General features: G+C 48.0%; 1 protein-coding gene across 1 annotated transcript; it reads right to left on the reverse strand.

The window, feature by feature from the left end:
• Window positions 1-8456: 8456 nt before the first annotated feature.
• ACTL9 (actin like 9) lies at window positions 8457-9707 on the reverse strand. The gene has a single exon (XM_045774299.2). It carries the CDS (start codon window positions 9705-9707, stop codon window positions 8457-8459), a length of 1251 nt encoding a protein of 416 aa, XP_045630255.1.
• Window positions 9708-20773: the final 11066 nt, after the last annotated feature.

Consider the following 20773-nt stretch of genomic DNA (forward strand, 5'->3'; position numbering starts at 1 on the left):
CCTGCTCTCACCTCCTCCTCTCTCCCCCTCACTCACTCTACTGTGCTCCTCAAACACACTGAGCTGGTCCTGCCTCCAGGCGTTTACCCTTGTGGTTCCCTCTGCCTGGAATGCTCTTCCCTCATCTTCTCAGATCCCCTGTGATCACCAGTCACACCGCCCTGCTGCATTTCCTTCAGGGCATTTTTCACCAACTGAAATTCTTCTTTCTGTTTGCACTTATTGTCTGTTTTTTCTGCTGGGCAGAAAGTTCTGATATCACCAGCAGGTAAGTGTGGCTGAGGACCTACTGCATTGCCAGTTCCAGTTACTTCCTGGAATCATAGTCTGCTGGGAGAGGCCAACATGGTTGGGTCACACATGCAGATAGAATGTAAAAGCCTGATAAATGTTAGGTTGGACTGAAGCCTGGTGCTGGTGGGCCTGACCCACCTGAGTGGTCACACAGGGTTTCCCAGAGGTGAGATCTGAAGCGGGGATAGGCATCAACTAAGGGAAGAGGAGGAAAGAAAGTGTTCTGGGTGGAGGGGACAGCTCGTGCAAAGGCCCTGAGGTGGGTGGGGAAGTGCTGAGGAATGCGGGAATGGAATGCATTGGGGAGTGCAGTGGGGGGCCCTACGGGGTTAGCAGGGCTTTGGTCCAGCTGTCAGTGGGGTTCTGGGAAAATCCTTTAGCTCCAGGGCTCTGGGGAACCAGCAAAGGGTATTGAGCAGGAGAGGGACATGGTTAGATTTGCTTCTGGCAGAAGAGAGTCCTGAGGTTTGAGGTAGGAAGGCAGACTTGAAGGGGAAGGTGGGGATGTTGGGTGCCCATGGGGTGGAGAGGGTGGCAAACTGGCCTATGTGGGAGGCATGGGGCTGGGGAAAAGGGGGTGGAGAGAAAGGCCCAGGAGGTAAGATGAGCCCCTTTTCGGGTAGCAGCCAACCAGTTGGGCTGGCTGCACCTTCTCCACTCACCGTCCAGTGGCTTGGTTAGCCAGGCATCAGTTGCATTTTGGGGGAATCAATTAGCAACTTATCTTGAACCCTGTCACCCAGCCCAGCCCTCCTTCCCTTTTCTTCCCCACATCTGGCAGCCCCATCTGTCCGTGCAAAGTTTCAGGATGCCCCAGGTGACAGGTGAGGGTGAGGTTATAGGTGTGAGTGTGTATGAAAGGTTCTGCTCAAGCCAGAAATCCCTGTCTATTGGGAATTACACTTTTCCTCCCCCAGCGCTGGGTTTAATTCTTCTGTGCCAGGGTGAGGGTGGGCCCAGCAGCTGCAGGTGCCCCAGTGTGGGTGGGGGCAGGGGTGTGTGTGATTTCCTGGTTTCCGTGGGAAGCAGGCTCTGCGGCCGCGGTCTTCAGGAGCCCGATCTTCCGGTCTCTCCTTCCTGGGCCAGCCTCACGCAAGCTGACAGGCATTCTCAGCCCCTCACCACCTCCATGGTGTCTCCGTCCACAAGGCTGGGATTAGGACATGGCAAGTGAGGCATTCGTCTGAGCAAAATTTAAGGGGGCACCCGAAATCTCAGTAATCAAAGTACATAATGTTTCTTATTTTAATTGACCCGTGTTTGACATATAACATTGTGTAAATTCAAGGTGTACCATATTTGATATATTTATATATTGTAATATGATTGCTATTGTAGTCTGAATTAGCTCCTCCCTTGGGTTCTATAATTATCATTTCTTTTCAGTGGTTTTCTAGTCTCTCAGAAAGTGTGGTGATTATGATACGATATTGCTCTCTGGATTCATATGCTGCATGCTAGATCCCTAGGTCTTATAAGGTAAACATCGTTAGAAGCAGTGTTTTACATTGAGATTGTCTCCCGTACCCCAAGGCTCACCTTTTGAAAATGTACCGGTTCGTGGCAGTCAGTACATTCAAGGCTGTGCAACCATCACTACTATCTAGTTCCAGAACATTCCATCACCCCAAAATAAACCATACCCCTTAAGTCACTCTCCATTCCTCCCTCCCCCAGCCCCTGGCATCAATGCAATTTTTATTTTTATTTATTTTAATTTTTTAAAAGATTTTATTTTTTTATTTGACAGAGAGAGAGAGCGCACAAGCAGGGGGAGCAGCAGGCAGAGGGAGAAGCAGGCTCCCCGCTGAGCAGAGAGCCCGACATGGGGCTCGATCCCAGGACACTGGGATCATGACCTGAGCCAAAGGCAGGCACTTAACCAACTGAGCCACCCAGGCACCCCTCAATGCAATTTTTAAAAAAGATTTTATTTATTTATTTTATTTTAGAGAGAGAGAGTGAGAGAGTGCACAAGCAGGGGGAGGGACAGGGGGAGCAGGGGAGAATCTCAAGCAGACTCCATGCTGAGCGCGGAGCCTGCCACGGGGCTTGGTCCCATGACCCGGAGATCATGACCTGAGTTGAAACCGAGAGTTGGACGCTTAAGTGACTGAGCCACCCAGGCGCCCTTCAATGCAATATTTAAAAAAAAAATTCATGCCAAATAATACCCTGATGAACAAAGCTGTCACGTTTTAAAACACAAAGCACTGATGCTGCCTTTCGGCCCCGTGTCCCTTGCCGGCCTCACCCTGATCCCGCCCGGTCTGTACTTTGCCTGGTGGGATGACCCCACCTCCTCCAAATACATCCTCCCCTGGGTCCCCCAAAGAGCAGAGGGTCTGGACCCCAAAGAACAGACCCGGGGTGAGGCCCTGGCAGTGACTGGGTGGATCCTCTTTTTGCTCAAACCCTTGGAGGAGGGTCTCTGGGTCCTCGGTGGCCAGCTGGCTCACTGGATGGAGGACTTGGGGTCTGTCTTTGGCACACTCTAGTTGAAACAGCAGCCATCTATTTGGCCCCTACTGTGTACTGAGCATGTTAAGTTCATTTAATGCATTACTCGAAATGGTTTTAAGAAATTATTTTTATGGAGGCATTCATACTGTAGAACTTTCTAACGATACGTTAATACCTAGAGTAAATGTGAAACACCCCCACCCTGCAGCCCCAAAGACAACGGCAATTTCAGAAGTGTCCTCCCATAGTTCCTAGAGCACCTGCGTCGTGCGTAATCCTTATAAAGCTCCCCGCTGAAGTGAGCACTGATAATCACTTCATTTCACCGGTATGTTGAGTGAGGCTCAGAAACGTTAGGTCACTAGTCCATGGTCATATAGTATGTGAGGAGGCATGACTGGAATTATGTCTGTCTGACTCCAATGCCAGAGAATGAGAGGGAGGGACCCCTATGTAGGATTCCTGTAAGCTCAGCTGAAATCCTGGCTCCTTTGTTCGGTCATTCAACAGGTATCTCTTGGACTCGATTGAATGCTGGGTGCATGACACACGAGGGGACCTGGAACTTATGCCCCAGGGGGTGATGCCACCTTTTAACAAGGATCAAACAAATCAGATGATCATTGCTGGAGATTTCTGGGTGGATGCCAGAGGACCTTAGAGGAAACATTCATATTTTTAAAAAATAATAACATGATTCAAAGTTCTAATACTTCCAAAGGGGGGCAGTGGGAAGTCCCCTTCTGGTCTTGATGCCCAGGTTACCCTCCCACGAGCATCAACCCTAAGTGGAGGTGATATTGCCCCCAAGGAGGTAAAATTTAGTTGGGGGTGTGGGGGGGGGGAATGTGTTTTCGTGTATAAGGCATAGATACACTTAGAAATGCAAACAGATACAGAGTTGATCTGTGCTGTTAAGCTCTCATGGGGGACAGTTAGGAAAAAAATGTCTAAAAGTGATTGCCCCTTAGGATGGGACATTGGAAAAGTCTTTTCTAGAAGCAAACACCATGCAGGTTCCTCATGAAATCTTCCAGAGATATTCTGCCTATTTTCAAGCAAATCTCTACATACTCATTTATTCTTGTTTTTTTTTTTTTCCATAAATGGTAGTAACATAGCCTTTGGGGCCTTTTTTTCACTCAAAATAGATGTTGGTAATCACCTCGTGTCAGTGAACATAGCTCGCTGGGGTTCCTTTTTGACAGTCGGGCAGTATTCCTCTATGTTCGAGGGTGATTTATTTAACCTGTACTAGATGGCCACACGACACCAGAAACACAAAATGTTGTTTCCCACGTTTTGCCACCATTAAGCGTTGCAACGCACAAGGGATAACTGCATTCACCTCATTTTGCACACGCGTGATTGTCTCTGAAGGAGAAATTCTTGGAAGGGCCATAGTTGGTCCAGAAGGTGTGGCATTTGTCATTTAGGTAGTTACTGAGACTTGTCCTGCATTGGAATTGTGCCAGCTTCCTTCCTCATCATCGAGGTAAGAGGATGCCAGTTTCCCCACAGCCTCGCCAACATGGGCGTTCTCGAGCCTTTTGATCTTTGCCAATCTGATGGGTTAAAAATTGTATCACAGTATAGTTTTCATGTTCATTTCCCTTATGAGACTGTGTATCTTCTCTTGGGTCAAAGGACCATTTGCCTTTCTTTCTCTGTGAGCTAAAGGTTCATATCCTTTGCTAACTGTTGTAGCATTTTTCTTCTTGATTCTTTCCAAGAGCTCTTGACATATTACAGACATTTTCCCTTTGTGTTATTATTATTATTATTATTTTTTATTTATTCGACAGAGATAGAGACAGCCAGCAAGAGAGGGAACACAAGCAGGGGGAGTGGGAGAGGAAGAAGCAGGCTCATAGCGGAGGAGCCTGATGTGGAGCTCGATCCCACAACGCCGGGATCACGCCCTGAGCCGAAGGCAGACGCTTAACCGCTATGCCACCCAGGCGCCCCTTCCCTTTGTGTTATGAATTGTAGCTTTCTCCATTTCTCATTTAAAAATTGTGTATCATTTGTTTTCCTAAAAAAAATTGTCATTTGTCTTGACTTTGTTCAGGGTGATTTTCACTTGGCAGATTTTTTTTTTTGATGTTTACATGAAGTCAACTGCTTTAATCATTCCTTTTATGGCTTCTGGGCCTTGCGTCGTATTGAGAAAGGGGCTACCTTTGATCAGATGGGAAGTGAGAAGGAACACTCTGAGTACAGGGCATAGCAAGTGCAAAAGTCCTGAGGTAGGAAGGGGGCTTGGCATGTATCTTGGGGTTCTCCAGAGAAACAGAACCAAGAAGATGCATATGAAGTGAAAGATTTATTTTAAGGAATTGGCCACGGGATTGTGGAGGTTGACACAGAATCTGTAGGCTAGGCTGGAAGGCTGGACGCCCAGGAAGAGTTGCAGTTTGAACCTGAAGTTAGTCCTCTGGCAAAATTCCTTCTTTCTTGGGGGAGGTTAGTTTTGTTCTCTGAAGGCCTTGAACTGAATAGATGAGGCTCACTGCGGGGATGATGTTTTACTCGAAGTCTATGATTTAAATCTTAATCTCATCTAAAAAGATACCTCCACTGGGGCACCTGGGTGGCTCAGTCGGTTAAGCATCTGACTCTTGATTTAGGCTCAGCTCGTGATCTCAGGGCTGTGGAATAGAGCCCTGCGTCGGGCTCCACGCTCAGGTGGAGTCTGCTTGAGTTTCTCTCTCCCACCCCTCTCTCAAATAAATGAATAAATCTTTAAAAAATACCTTCATAGCAACATCTAGAATGGTGTTTAATCGAACATCTGGGTACCATTGCCCAGCCAATTTGACACACAAAATTAACCATCACAGGTCCCCCTCGTGTCAACTTGGTACACACATGTCTCCTTAAACCCTACTTTTGCAGTACATGTCATGGAGGCCCAGCTCCTTGTATTGCTGTCACAGGACCCAGGACAGGAATGCACACAGCCTGTGCCAGGATGGGGCCCCTGATCCACACGGAAGAGCGGACTCCAGGGATGTGTGTGGGCACGGGGAGGGGTCTCTGGTGCTCTCAGTGCTCCGCTGGGGGGCAGGGGTGCCAGGGAGAGAGTGCAGAGGTTTACCTACAACTCCAGGGAGGAGGTGAGATTTCTAACACTAGGCTTGAGGTAGTGTGCTCCCTGTCCCTGGGAGTATGCAAAAGGGAGGGGCACATGTCACAAGGGTTGTAGAGGAAATTTCTGCATCAGGGAAGGTTGGGGGACCTCAGCCTGATCTAAATGAGAGTCCACCCAGCAGCCCAGAAGTGGGGGGGGGGTTGTCTGCATCCTCCTCACTTCCTGTACCATCAGAGACCCAGCCTGTCCCACATCCCTTCTATGAGTGTGGCTGGCAGTGCCCTGACACCACTGTGTGGGGTGGGTCTCGCTTGAGGTCTGGGGAGGACTGGCTTGCTGCAGTCTTTGCGATTCTAAATGTGATGGCATTCGCAGTGCCTTGAGCTTGGAGGTGGTGCCCCCTTGTGGGAAAAGTGAGAAGTTCCGCCTCACTACCTGTAACCTCCTGGGGGTTCTTGCCTAGGCTACCGGTTGAGGCTACCTGCCTGGCGAGGAGGTGAGGCAAGGGGCTCCAACACCGAATGTTTGGGATCTGGAGATCCTGGATTGACTAGGGGGCCGTCCCCACAGCTGAGGACCACTCACTGGCCAGGAATGGGACCGGAGCCCCTGTCTAGTCTCCAGGACACAGTGGGACACGGTGGGTGGGGATAACTAGGGCTCTTGCTGACCTGCATTGTCTGATGGCAGATGCTGGGATGGAGAGGGGGTGGTGGTCTCAGTGTCCCACAAATAAATGAGTTCCCCCTCCTGAAAATTCCTGCATAAGAAGAGTGCTGGCAGGTGAGTCAGACAGAGGAGGGAGGGAACAAGGGAGGGGAAAGAGAGGGAGAGAGGGAGAGAGAGAGAGCGGTATCCAAGTGAGCAAATAAAAACCAAGAATAGAGTTAGAGAGACTCAGGGAGACAGAGACAGAGAAGCTCAGTAAATACTGACCGATTGGGTGTATGAATGAATGTTTCCTTGGACGGAGGGAGACGAGGACCCAGTGTGGACACAGACGAGCTCTGGCAGCTTGTGCCTGTTTCACTGATAAGCTGGGAGGACGTGTCCAGGCTGCAGGCTGGGGTTCCTGGCATTCTTTAGGTTGTGCTGGATGGTGTGAAGGCAGAGCCCCTCCAGCAGGGGCTCAGGGTAGCCAAGGACAAGGTTGGAGGAAGGAGAGAGGACCCAGGATGCCTTGTGGGGAGAATGTCCAGCCTCCGTGGGGACCTGTGTGGGGGGCAGGAGGGAACCAGTATCCAGGTTGAGCCCCCATCTGGGGTATCTGTCCCGGGGTCATGGTAGGCTGGGCAGCCCTCAGGAATGTCACTGGCTATTGGTGTCTCAACTAATGGGATGGGGCCCTGGGGGGGGGCTGATTATGGGGGTGGGTTTCTGGGGAGTCTGAAAACACTGGGGTAGAATGTCCTGGGTGTCCATCATGGGGCAACCCTAGAAGAGTGTTTTTGGGAAGGGAGTTGGGGGGTCAGGACACAGGAGAGGGCCTAGGGATTAGTGGGGTGAGGATCATGGGATGGTCCTGGGGACTGGAACCTTCCTGGGAGGGTTTGAAGGGCTGAGGAAAGGGGACAGGAGGTGCATTGTAAGGCAGGCCATGCAGAAGACACAGAGCAAGGAGGTGAGCTGAGGGCAGTGGGGCTGTCCTGGGGGCCTGGGGATTCAAACATACTGTTCTTTGTGGGGGGTATGTATAGGGCGTGGGTGTGGGATGGAAGGGATGAGTCTAGGAGAACAAATCATGCAGGGACAGCAGAGTTATGGGGGACGGTGGAATTTGGGGGATGGGCTTTTGGCACTGGAGGATCCTTTAATGGGCCATTTAGGGGAGACCCTTGAGGATCACAACCTGGGTCTTTGTGGCGGATATGAAGTTTTGGCGCTTGTGGGGAGATGCTCAGAATATCAGGGTATAGGAGAACTTTGGATAAGCAGACAGGGGAAACCACTGAGGGGATGGATTTGGGGTACTTGAACTAGGGGTGTCTTGGCAAGTGGCTCTTGGGGGTATGTTTAGGGGGATTAGAAATAGGGGAAGATTCTGAGGGTGCACTTAGGGGTTGGAGCACTCATGGAGAGCTTCTGGGAAGGAGGGTTGGAGCACCTGGTGCAAGTTCCTTGGGGAGGAGCAGTCATGGAAATGGGCAAGGGTTCTTGAGGGACAGTGAGGGAGTGCACTGGGGGCTTAGAGCCGTGGGGAAACTTGGGGGAGGTTTAGATCACTGAGGTGAGATTAGGGGATGAGAATCTGGGGATGTCTTGCAGGTGGCCTTGGCAAGAGGTCCCAGCCTGAGAGTGCTTTTGGGGAGGGATCCTGGGAGGTGGATTTGACAGCGGTAGGACAGGGTGGTGTGTTGTGGGTTGATCGCGGGGAAGGTGGGTTTTGGGAGTTGGAGCTGGGTGTCTCTGGGGTTGGATCCTGGGAGGTGAGTCAGGGCAGGGCAGAATCAGGATGTCTGGGAGGTAGGTTTTGGTGGGGTCAGAACCCAAAGCGAGTCTGGGTGGTGAGTCCAGGAGTGGACGGGGCTGGGCCCTGGGGTAAGGCAGGACAGAGCCGACTGGGTACCAGAAGCTTTACTGCCCGCCCCCACGCCGCCGCCCGGGGTCAGTAGCACTTGCGGTACACTATGTGGGGCCCCTGCTCCTCATACTGCTCCCGCAGGACCCAGCAGGACTGGAAGGCGCGCAACGAGGCCAGGATGGAGCCCCCGATCCACACCGAGAAGTTTCTGGTGGGTTGCGCCGCCACCACCACGTGGGCCTCGGGGGGCAGACTGCGCAGCAGCTCGGCCCGGAAGCGGCCCTCGAACCCCTGGAAGAGCGAGGAGCCCCCGCAGAGCAGCACGTTCTGGGCCACGTCGGCCCGCACCTCCAGGGGCACCTTGTGAAGGCTCTGTCTGGCCATAGTGGGGACACCCACAGGCACCAGCCCCGGCATCTCGGGGGGGCTGAACAGCAGCTCCGGGCACTGGAACAGCTCCTTGCCCAACGTGACCGTCCGCCCGTCGGGCAGCTTCAGGGTCTGCTGGTACTCCTGCTCCGGCCGGGCCTGCTCCTTGAGGAAGTCGGCGGCCACGTAGCAGTAGCGGTGTTTGATGTTCTCTACCGTGTCCAGGTCCTGCTGGCCCAGCGTCAAGCCCGAGCCGAGCAGCATCTCCGCCAGGAAGGCGGTCAGGTGCGTGCCCGCCAGGTCCAGGCGCTCCGTGGCGTGGGGCAGGTTGTAGCCCTGAAAGACGGGCACCGTGTAGGTGACCCCGTGGCCGGTGTCCACCACCAGCCCACTGATCCTCCCGTGCGCATAGACGGACAGCACCGACTGGGAAGCCACGTACATGGCAGGGGAGCACAGCGATTCGAAGGCCACCTCCACCAGCTTCTCCCGGTTGGTGGTGGGGCTGAAGGGCGGGTCGGAGAACAGCAGCGGGTGGTCCCGAGTGGCCACGCGGAGGTCGTGCTCCAGCAGGTGGCGCCAGATGAGCTCGGCCGCGTCCCAGTCCACCACGATGCCGTTCCGCACCGGCTGCACCAGGGTCAGCTCTGGGCGTGTGCGGGCGGCCTCGCCAATGAAAGTTTCCAGCACCGGCTGCCCACTGGTGGCCGGCTTCTTGGGCTGGCAGCCCACGATGGTGGCCACGGTGTAGGTGGGCCGGGCGTGCCCCGCGAAGCCCACCTTACAGGTGCCCGTGCCCATGTCGATGACCACCGCGCCGGTCTTTGGTGGCAACCTGTCGCCCACCATGCTGGGGGGCTCCTGCTGCAGGGTCTTGTTCACCAGGATTGAGTTGGGGTTCACGCCAGGCCTGGAGGCCTTTGGGGAGGGCTGGGGCTTTGCGCAACTGGACCGATTTGCATCCATGGCTGCACGCAGCTGGGTAAGCTGCTTGGCGAGGCTGACCGCTTTTCTCTGGGGTGCAGGGGTGTGAGGGGAAAGGACCGAGGCCGGCCAGGGGCAGGCAGAGGCAGGGAGAGGGGCCTGGCCAGTGGTCTGTGACATCACCCTGCCTGCTGTCCCCTTCAGAAGATTTCACAATGCAGGGGAGGGGATGAGGATGAGCTCCTCCCTGCCCCAGAAAGCGCCCAAATACTCATCTATTCTGGATTCCCCCAAAGTGGCAAATTTGGAGGAGGAGGCTAGAGGGTGCCTGAGGAGAGACCTCTGATCCAGCTCCCTGACCCAGAGCCCAGTAAGACCCAAGAATCCTTCTCTTGGTGCTTCCTTTTGAAGCTCTTCATAGTGCAGTAAGGGAGAGCTAGTCACAGCCCTCCTTAGAATTTAATCTTAAAATTAATTTAAAATATTAACCCTTAGAATATTAATCGGAAGGTGGTCACCTAGCTGGTGTGGCTTTCCTGGTTTACTAAGGGAAACAGAAGCCTGCCTGGGGTGGGGGGCGGGGCAAGGAGAGACACAGACATCCCTCTAGTGCTCTTTGACCCTTCTGCTCTTCCGGATAGCTGGAACGGTCTCCCTGCCCCATTCCCACAGAGCAGGAATTTGCTTCTTCAAATCTGGGCAAGACACCACCTCTCCTTGAAAGCCTTCTCTGATTTCCCTTCCTTCTCTCTACCACACGGTGGTGGTGATGAAAGGGGTGTCCGCCTTCCCTCTAGGGATTTCTTCTGCTTCCCCTTGGTGGGCCGGGGCTCTGTGGGATCCAAAAAGGAGCTTTCTGTAAGATAAGAGGGACAGGCAGAACTAGGGAATTTCCTTCGTTTTTAAGGCTAAATAATATTCCATTGTGTGTATATACCACAGTTTGCTTACCCATTCATCTGTCAAGGGACACTTGGATTGCTTTCATGTTTTAGCTATTGTGACTAATGCTGCCATGCACCTGGTTGTGCAAATAACTCTTCAAGTCCCTGCTTTCAATTCTCTTGGGTATATACCCAGAATTGGGATTGCCAGATCATATGGTAATTCTATTTTTAAAAAAGATTTTATTTATTTATTTGAGAGAGAAAGCATGAGGAGGGGGAGGGGAAGAGGGAGAAGCAGATTCCCTGCTGAGCAGGGAGCCGAACTTGGGGCTTGATCTCAGGACCCCGAAGGCAGATGCGTAACCCACTGAGTCACCCAGGCGCCCCTGGTTATTCTATTTTTAATGGTAATCGTTTTACAATATATAGGTATATCAAATCAACACATTGTACACCTTAAACTCACACAATGTTAAATGTCAATTACATCTCAATAAAGGTGGGGTGGGGAAGTTCATGGATTCTCGTAAATAGCTGAGTAAATGAACATTTCCAAAAACATGTATGAGATTGCACACAAAATTAATTAATTAATTAATTGGTTAAAAACTCTGACCAGGATTAAATCTGGACACACCTGGGAAATGAAGCCTACTTACTTCCATATTCCTGTGACATATTCAGCACTAGTGCTGGCAATTTCTATCACCACACACACACACACATTTAATTTATTTGTTTTAACTAACAGGTGATACTTAACACCACCAGAAGTGAATTTTGAGGCAACTTTCCCGATCCGTTGTGGAACCTGCTGTCCTGAGTTCAGACAATTCCTTCCTCTCAAATGCACCCCCCTTTGGATGATGTGCGTGCAAGAAATGAATTCTGTCCCCGTGAAACACCAGCTCCCCACCCCGTCCCCCAGCCCCTGGTTCCCACCATCTACTTTCTGTCTCTGTGGACGGGACTCTTCTAGGAACATCCTAGAAGTGGTATCCTACTGTATTTGTCCTACTGTGACTGGCTTATTTCACTGAGCATAACGTCTTCAAAGTTCTTCCATGTTGAAGCGTGTGTCAGAATATTTTGAGGGACCATCATGTTCTTTTCCATAATGGTTGCACCATTTCATATTCCCACTAGCAATATAAAGGGTTCCGATTCCTCCACATTCTTAACACTTGTTTTTGCCTTTCCCCCCTTTTTTCTTTTTAATTATAGCTGTTGCAATGAGTGTGAGGTTGTGATAGAGTTTGAAGCATCAGCATGTTAGAAAGACATTTTAGTTCAGATGAACTGTTACATAAAGAATTGAATAGACAGTGTTCGGAGCCCAGCCTTTGGTACTGCTAGTGATGTAGCCGTGTTCAGAAGGGGAGGCTCTTTCCATTATCCTCCCTCATTTAACACATCTGCAGGATGGACTCTTGACCCCCTGAAAGAGTATTTTGGTGAATTCAGGTTACAGCCATTTAAGACAAAAATTAACATTTCCCCCCTTTTAAAGAAGCAACATGGCAAATGAGAGGGATGGTAGATGATAGCTTGGAATAGGGGTGTCAGGTAAATTCTCACTGCATCTTTATGGTATTATGCTCATTGTTTTCCAGTGGGGGAAATAAAGGCTCAGAGAGGTGAAGTCATTTGCCCAAAGTCACACAGCTGGGATGACACAAAAGCAGGATTTGAGCCCAGATCTTCAAGATACTGCAGTGACTGAGTGTGGGTCTGGAAAACTGGGAGGTCTAAGATCTATCCAAAACAGTAGAAATGGAGACTGGGACCTGTTGGCCTCAGGTTCCTCTGACTGATGCTCCATTCCTGGCCACCGTGGCAAACAGGACAGAGAGCATCGTGGTTAGAGGCAGAAAGGCGATGACGTAGTCAAGAGCACAGATCAAGAGCCAGCTGCTGGGGTCTAAACCCTGGCTCCCCCACTTTATAGTGAGGCCAACTGCTAAATCTCTCTGTGCCTCAGCTTCCCCATCAGCTAGTTGGAGGTAATAATAGTACTGACTTCAAAGGGCAGCTAGGTGGATGGACAAGGTATCTGTGAAGTGTTTAGGTCAGTGGCGGGTACATCACCCTTTGTGAGGTTTACACAAATTGCAGGTATTGCGCACTTCAGTTGTGTGTATGGGCAACCAGTATGGAAACATCTGAACAGCTCTGCAGTGGAATCAGGGATTTAGATGGCCATTTCTCTTGGCACACATGTCATCCAGATAGCAGATCTGTGCACTGGGCTTATCTGAAACCTGCGTGGGAGGCGCCGCCTTCCACCTGCGTCTGTGGTCGCAGGGAGTCACGTTGTAAGGGCGTCCAAGACCACCAGCTTCTCAGGCTTTCTGCTACGTCCTTGGCTCAGGGGTTCACAATCTTGGTGCAGTTTAGGAGCACCCGAGGAACTTAAAAAAGAATCCTGGTTCTGGCTGCACCTGAGACTTGAATCAGAAGCTCTGCAGATGGAGACTAAGCAGGGGTGATTGTTTAAATCTCCCGGGAGATCTTAATGTGAAGCAAGTGGAGGTCCATTGGTCTGGGTCTTCAACATTCTCAAATTCCTTTTCTTTCTTTCTTTCTTTCTTTCTTTCTTTCTTTCTTTCTTTCTTTCTTTCTTTCTTTCTTTCTTTCTTTTCCTTCCTTCCTTCCTTCCTTCCTTCCTTCCTTCCTTCCTTCCTTCCTTCCTTTTTCTTTCTTTCTTTTCTCCCTTCCTTCCTCCCTTCTTTCCTTCCTTCCTTCCTTCCTTCCTTCCTTCCTTCCTTCCTTCCTTCCTTCCTTCCTTCCTTCCTTCCTTTTTTTAAACATTCTCCATTTCTTAATTCCCCCTGACCATCAGAAACGATGGACTGGGAGTCTGGGTTGTGAGGCAGTTCTCTGGGATAAGCAGGTTCTCATGCTTAAATGTGTATGAGGGTCTCCGGGAGGGCTTGTTAAAACACAGAGTTCTGGTCTTGCCCAGAGATTCTGGTTCAGCAGGTCCAGGGCCCTGCAGAGAATCTGCATTCCTGACGAGCTTCCAGGCCAATGCTGATGCTCCCGGTTGGCCGTCTCCACTTTGAGGAGCATTGTCTGGAGCCTTGTGAACATCTGGGAGATGAAAGGAAAACTTCTCACAATAAAGATTTATGTATATATATGTGTATAGCTTATATATATATCTATAATATATATATTATCCAGATCTACAGTCTGGATGACATGTGTGCAAAAAAAATGCCCTTTCAAGAGAAATGCCCATCTAAATCCCTAATTCCACTGCAGAGCTGTTCAGATGTATATATATCCATATGTATATATATTATCCAGCCACAAGAAAGAAGGAACTCCCACCATTTCTGCAACATAGATGACACTTGAGGGCATTATGCTAAGTGAGTAAGTCAGAGAAAGACAAACACTGTGTGATCTCACTTATATGTGGACTCTAACAAAGCCAAATTTGTAGGAAGAGAGAGTAGAATGGTGGTTACCAGGGGCTGTGGGGTGGGGGAAATGAGATGTTGGTCAAAGGGTACAAACTTCTAGTTATGAGTAAGTTCTGCGGATCTAATGTACAGTAGTGACTGTAGTTGACAATACTGTATATATACTTGAAAGCTGCTAAGAGAGCAGGTCTTCAACCTTTTCGCCACAAAAACAGTGATTATGAGATGTGAAACATCTGGTGGTATCTATCTTGCAGCATGTAAGAGTATCCATCATTGCATACCTTGAATTTACACCACGTTACATGCAGGTTATATCTCCAGAAAGCTGGAAAAAATACAGTAAAAGGCATGACTCATACCGTGCTCCCATTTGTTCTCCAGGGTTTATGGCAAGACTGCTCAGGTGATCAGTGGTCTGTTCTCTTTGTTTATTGGCGTTGTTGTGTTCTACAAAGTTGCCACAAATAGTGACTGCTGAACTCTAGTTATAACATTTTCATCAACCATTCAAAATGTAACTCTGTGTTATGTGTCATTCTGTTTAAAGACACAGTTGATAAAGATTATTGATCTTACTAATACTGAACTCACGGCCGACATTGCTATACCTCATGCCGAAATGAAGCTTGTCTAGCTCATGCCACGGTTCCCCTCCGCTGATCTCCACGGGCAGGTCCCAGACAACAAGCGACAGCCCCTGTGTCCCAGAGCCCCCTGAAATTATTCAAACTAGCCAGTCCTAAGCCTGTTTACTCTTCCTTGCCCACATTTCCTGCCTGACCCTAGTGCCTCTCTGAGGGGCCCCCCAAAGCATGCCCCAGTCCCTCCACTTGGGAACTGTAACAAGCTAGCTTTTCAATGGTAGTGCTCTCCTACCCTGTCAGCCTCACCTTCCCAGATCATAATAAACCTATATCCTAACACAGACTCCTTCCATCGTCCTTCTGCTTGGAATGCTCAGTGGTGTTTGGATGGCCCCGCCCAGCACCTCTCGGTTATCCAGTTATCCGTGCAGTGCTGCCTCCACCATTCCTGTGGTTCATTAAGAGCTGAACATCATTGTTTTCTCATGCTCTCCCGGGACAAATTTGAGATGCAGCGCACCTGACTCCACCGCAATTAACTTTCTCTGCAGTAGAAAGGAGAAGCCGGAAGAGGCTTTGATGTAATACCTTCCCCCGGAACCTCCATTCCTTGACAGTTCATTACTGTTTGGATGGAGAAGGAGCTGGTGGGCTAAGTGGGGAATGACACATTCCAGGGAGGTTTATCAGGAGTCACTGTGAGATGGGGAGAGCTATGGGTGTCTCTCTGGGTCTGCTCACGGCCCTAGCTCAGTGGACTTCAGAGTAAGGTAGGAAAGGAACGAGCAGGAGATGCGTCTTTCACCTGTGTGTTGTGCAACCTGAAGGCATGAGCACTGCGGAGGCCAGGGACCATTTTCGCATATCTGGATATTTGACATCATCCTTGTGGGTTAAGTCCATGACAGTGTGTGGGTTTTGGTGAGGTAGGTTCTCCAGGTATGACGGAACCGGTTCCATTATCTGTGTGTCCTCAGACAGGCATTTATGCAGGTGTTGCTGTATCAGCAGGTGAGTTTTGGGCAGGGATGTTGGTATTTCTGTTTTGGGTTTTTTTTTTTTTTGAATCCTAAACTTTCACATTTATGTAAATGTCCTCTCAAAACTTTCAAACACATAAAATGTTCTATCAGTTTAATCTTGAAGAAACCCTCTTTTGGAGGTTTGCCTCCTTCTGGCTGAGCGGGCTGATAGCTGTTGTCCTAGGATTCCCCCTTCACCATCATTCTAAGGATTCTTTCAGGTTGAATCCTGTTTCTTCTCTTTAGGTTGATACCTCAGTTAGGTGGCACATGTGCTCCCTGAGTAGAGTTCAGTGGAGACAGATTGGAAGAAAAACCCATCAGGTCTAGAAAAAATGTTATTTTAGGGGTGCCTGGGTGGCACAGTCGTTAAGTGTCTGCCTTCGGCTCAGGGTGTGATCCCGGCTTTCTGGGATCGAGCCCCACATCAGGCTCCTCCGGTGGGAGCCTGCTTCTTCCTCTCTCACTCCCCCTGCCTGTGTTCCCTCTCTTGCTGGCTGTCTCTCTCTCTGTCAAATAAATAAATAAATAAAATCTTTAAAAAAATGTTATTTTATTCTTATACTTACATGGTTATTTGACCAGCTATAGAATTATAGGTTGCAATTAATTTTCCCTGGGCATTTTAAAAGATTGCTCCATTGCATTCTAGCATTTGGTGTTCCGTTGAAAAGTTCAAGGCCACCCTGGAGGGGCACCTGGGTGGCTTAGCAGGTTAAGTGTCTGCCTTCAGCTCAGGTCATGATCCCAGAGTCCTGGGATTGAGTCCTTCTTTGGGCTCCCTGCTCAGCGGGAAGTCTGCTTCTCCCTCTGCCTGCTGCTCCCACTGCTTGTGCTTGCTCTCTCTCTCTCAAATAAATAAAATCCTTACAACAAAAAAACTTAAAAAAAAGAAAATTTCAAGGCCATTCTCATTCTCAACTTTTGTAGGAAACCTGTTTTCTCTCTCTGAGAGCTTATAAGGTACATTCTTTTTGTTTATTCTAATGTTATATGAAAACAATGAATCATGGAACAATACATCAAAAACTAATGATGTACTGTATGGTGAATAACATAACATAATAAAAAACTAAAAAAAAAAGCAATTTTCAATCTTGAAATTCATGACTTTTGTTCAGGGAAATTTTCTTGCCCCATATTTCCATACTTCTGAAATGCCTGTTTTTTTTTTTTTAAGATTTTATTTATTTGTCAGAGAGAGAGAGAGAAAGAGAGCACGCACAAGCAGGGGGAGTAGCAGGCAGAGGGAGAGGTAGGCTCCCTGCTGCAAGGAGCTCAATGCAGGACTCAATCCCAGGACCCTGGGATCATGACCCGAGCCAAGGGCAGACACTTAACCAATGGAGCCACCCAGGCGTTTTGATGTTGGGCCATCTGGATTGATTCTCTGATTTATTTACCATTTCTCTATGACTTTTCTCTGTGCCTTTTGTTGTTTTGTGATGTTTTCCTACATTTTATATTTTAATCCTCCTATTGTTTTTTGTTTCTCCTATCATTAAAAAATTCTAACATCTTTTTGTTCTTTAAAGAAAAAATCTTTTTCTTGCTTCACAGATACTGTCTTTTTAGTTATACCTCTGAGTTCTAGTCAGTTATAGCTCTAAAGTTACTAAGAGTTTCTTTTTTGATTTCTGCTTCCCTCAGTCTGTCTCCTCCGAAGTGCTTTCATTTTCAGTACGACTGTTGTGGTCTCTGTCTCTTGTGTGAGATGCTGTTTGGTTAATTGGGTAAAAAGGTGATTAGAAGCTCTGTGGACATGAGCTAGTCTCGTTTATACTTTGGTTTTCTATTTAGAGTGATCTGGCTGGGCTGTTTCCTTGGGACTTCCTTAATGGTAGTTTTTGTTTTGTTTTATTTTGTTGTTGTTTATGCTTATCTTTTGTTTTGTTTTGTTTTTTTTTTTTTGGTCTGGTTGAGCCCCCAAAAAAGACTCTCTCACAGAAGCCAGTCCTTTGGATAACTACCCCGAATGTTGGATGAATGCTTTAACTCTTTCTCTCCAGAGGAAACCAGGATTTGGGTTTTGTGCCCCACTTGCTCTGTGCTGAGGTGGGTAAAGTTCTGTGGCCAGTGAGAGCATGCTTTCCAAATCATCACCTTTGTTCTCAGTGTCTCCCAATCTGGAACACTTTCCCATCAGTGCTCAGGCTCAGGCAAGACAGAAACCAGTCCCTCAGGCAGCCCCTCAAGACACTGGAACTTTGGATTATAGTCCAGTCCTTTCCTTCCCTTCTCTGGGACAAGCCAGGAGCTGGGGACTTTCTCCTGATTGTGTGGCGCTGTCGTATGGGAGACATTATGGGGAGAAGGTGCCATGTACTTTCCTATTGGCTTTGATGCAGCTGGTCTCATGCTCGATTGGGGTGCAGGAGCCCCTCACCTAGTCTCTGGATTTTTCACGAAGGGAATCAATCCATATGCTGTTGAATCAGTGTGTCCATGTGGGAAAGGAAGTCCGGGGCTTCCCATTGTGGCTAATCTTCTCTGGGCCGGTCATATTGGATTAGAGCCCGCCCTAATGACCTCATTTCAACTTAATTCCTCCTTTAAAGTCCCTATCTCTAATGACAATCATGTTCTGAGGTCCTGGGGGGTTAGAATTTCAGTATATGAAGTTTAAGGGGATATGATTCAGCCTCTAACCATGCTACAACATGGATGGACCTCCAAAACGTTATGCTAAGTAAAAGAATTCAGACACAAAAGGTCACATATTATATGATTCTATTGATATGAAATAGGTAAAATTTGTGGGTACAGACAGCAGATTGGTGGTTGCCAGAGTCTGGGGTGATGGGAGTGACTGCTTCATGAGCATGGAGTCTCCTTGGGAGGAGAAAACGTTTGGGAACTAGATCGAGGTGACGGGTCCATGACACTGTGAATATACTAAATTCCACCAAATTGTACACTTCAAAATGGTTAACTTTATGTTTATGTAAATTTCATCTCAATGAAAAGGTGTGTGTGTGTGTGTGTGTGTGTATGTGTGTGTGTTTATGTGCATATAAAGAGATAAAGCAATGTGGCTGAAGAATAACAATTGGTGAAGGCTATACGGATGTTCCTTCCACTTTTCTGTAGGTTCGAAATTTTTTGAGTACAAAGTTAGAAAAACTGAGAAAAGACTTGCCGTTTTATTATTAGTTCTATTGATTTCCATAATTTTAGCCTTTTGTCCTCCAAAGACAAAAGGTGATGATGGCTTGTCAGCAAAAATGGCAAAATAAGTGAATTCAAAAAACAACTAAAAGTGAGTTGATTCAAGAAAACTACAGGTGTATTCTGCAGACTATCAGACCACCTGGTTAAACTTTTCCCAGCAGAATGCAAAGTCTCTTGGTGTTAATGCCCAAACTTCGTAAAATGTATGTATCTCTCAGTATAATGTTTTTTGGCTCATGGTTACACAGGGGAAGTTTATATTCACATCAAGTGAAATACAAGATTTTAAAGAAAACAACATATAGAGGAAGTGTGACAACTGATAACCAAGGAGAGTGTGCATCTCACGTATTGCCAATGCTAAGAGAGGTTGTCATAACATCTTACTCAATGTGAGTCATTCTCTGCTGTTGAGTGCTTGTATTCAACTTGCTTCCCCAGCGCTTTCTACATTTTGGCAAAAGCAAAGGTCAGTGTTCTACAGTGAGTCTTCAAAGAGTGGAGGGAGTGAAGGAAATCTTGGAAAAGGAAGCGGTAGAGAAATATGACTTCATATCAAACAACTGTAAACAAATATGTTCATTTTGCAATCAAAAGGAAGCAATGTTTTAAGTATTTCAGATCCTAAGAGTTTGTTACTGATACATAAGCTTTTTACTGGTTTTAGCTATAGCTCAGGAAATTGGTTGAAAGTTTGGGGTTGATGTAAAATATAACCTTTCCCATCTAAAATAATGGAAAATAGTTGACAGTTTTATGTTCATCTCATTTTCAGGAATGGATAACTAATGCTAAACAGGAGATACCTGTTAAAATAAGATGGTGCACGGGGATGGCAAAAAATAAGAAGGTGGTATGCAAAGGATTAATATTTGAGGCACATGTCCAAAGTGATAACAATTTCTTTGCCATCTTTTTCTCTTCCCCTGTTCTTTAGAACAATGTGGCTTAGCCGTAAATAACTTTAAGCATGGCTTCTTCCATCCATCCATCCATCCATCCATCCATCCATCCATCCATCCATTCTTGAGGCAGTTCAACATGTTGGGTGTTGAGGATTCAAGACCCACTCTCCACTACTCCATATCTTGATTTCTTTTTCCCAACTCCTCTACTCTCCAGCCCTTCCTGTTCAATAAACATCCATGTGTCCATGTGCTTTGGGTACCAGTGATACAGAAATGAATAATAGCAGGAGCATTGCTGTCAAGGAACTCATGGCCTATAGGCAGTGTTACTCAAAGTGTAGTCCATGAACTAGTATGCTCTTGAGGAGAAAAATACCTTGAAACAGACTATAAATTAACATTATCACTAAGCTTTAGTTCAACTGACATTTCTTCCAGAGCAAGACTTTCTCAATTAATGAAGCAGTGTGTTGAATAATTTTCCGGCACAAGCTTCTTATCTCCATGCAGACTGTCACAGCTGCTTTGAGTACTGGTCTAGAATCTGCTTGGAAAGATGTCATGGTGAATGTCAAATCCAATTTGTAAGGTCCAGCTGTATGGTGTGCTGAGTCGAGAAGCTCCACCCAGGCTCAGAGGTAGAAAACCATGAGACCAATCACTAATGTCTGCCATGGGCTTGGGAGTAGAGCGTGGTGGCATGGCACAAGGAATTTGCTGGTAGTTGCCTACTATATATCAAGTCCTTAACATATGTCACTATTTCTGTTTCCATGCTGGTTCCACCTTGTTGCCACCTGTCTGACTCAGCTTTAGTTTCAGCAACACTCTGGGAGGCTTGCCTGTGACTTCCTGCAGTGGGCATCCCTGCTTGGGGTAGCCTGGCTCTCTGGTCTCTGCCCTTTCCCCTGGCTCTGGCTGTGATGCATAATATACTCACAGGCGCTAGACCATCTACCTTTGGACCATTGCATCTCCCAAGTTTTGGAAGACTCCCTAAAGAATGGAGTCTAGAGGATCACAACCCAGGGAGCTACCTCCTAGATGCTTTACTACCATTCCTGCCTCATTATTTAACTCAGAAGAAATCACCTGGACATTT

Source organism: Ursus americanus, chromosome 14, assembly GCF_024610735.1.
Source record: "Ursus americanus isolate L20-20 chromosome 14, mUrsAme1.1.p, whole genome shotgun sequence".
In the NCBI taxonomy this organism is placed as follows: domain Eukaryota; kingdom Metazoa; phylum Chordata; class Mammalia; order Carnivora; family Ursidae; genus Ursus; species Ursus americanus.

What these genes read in the sequence shown, in the direction of transcription:
- ACTL9 (XM_045774299.2), bottom strand. Translation starts at nt 9,707, where the DNA reads ATGGATGCAAATCGGTCCAGTTGCGCAAAGCCCCAGCCCTCCCCAAAG.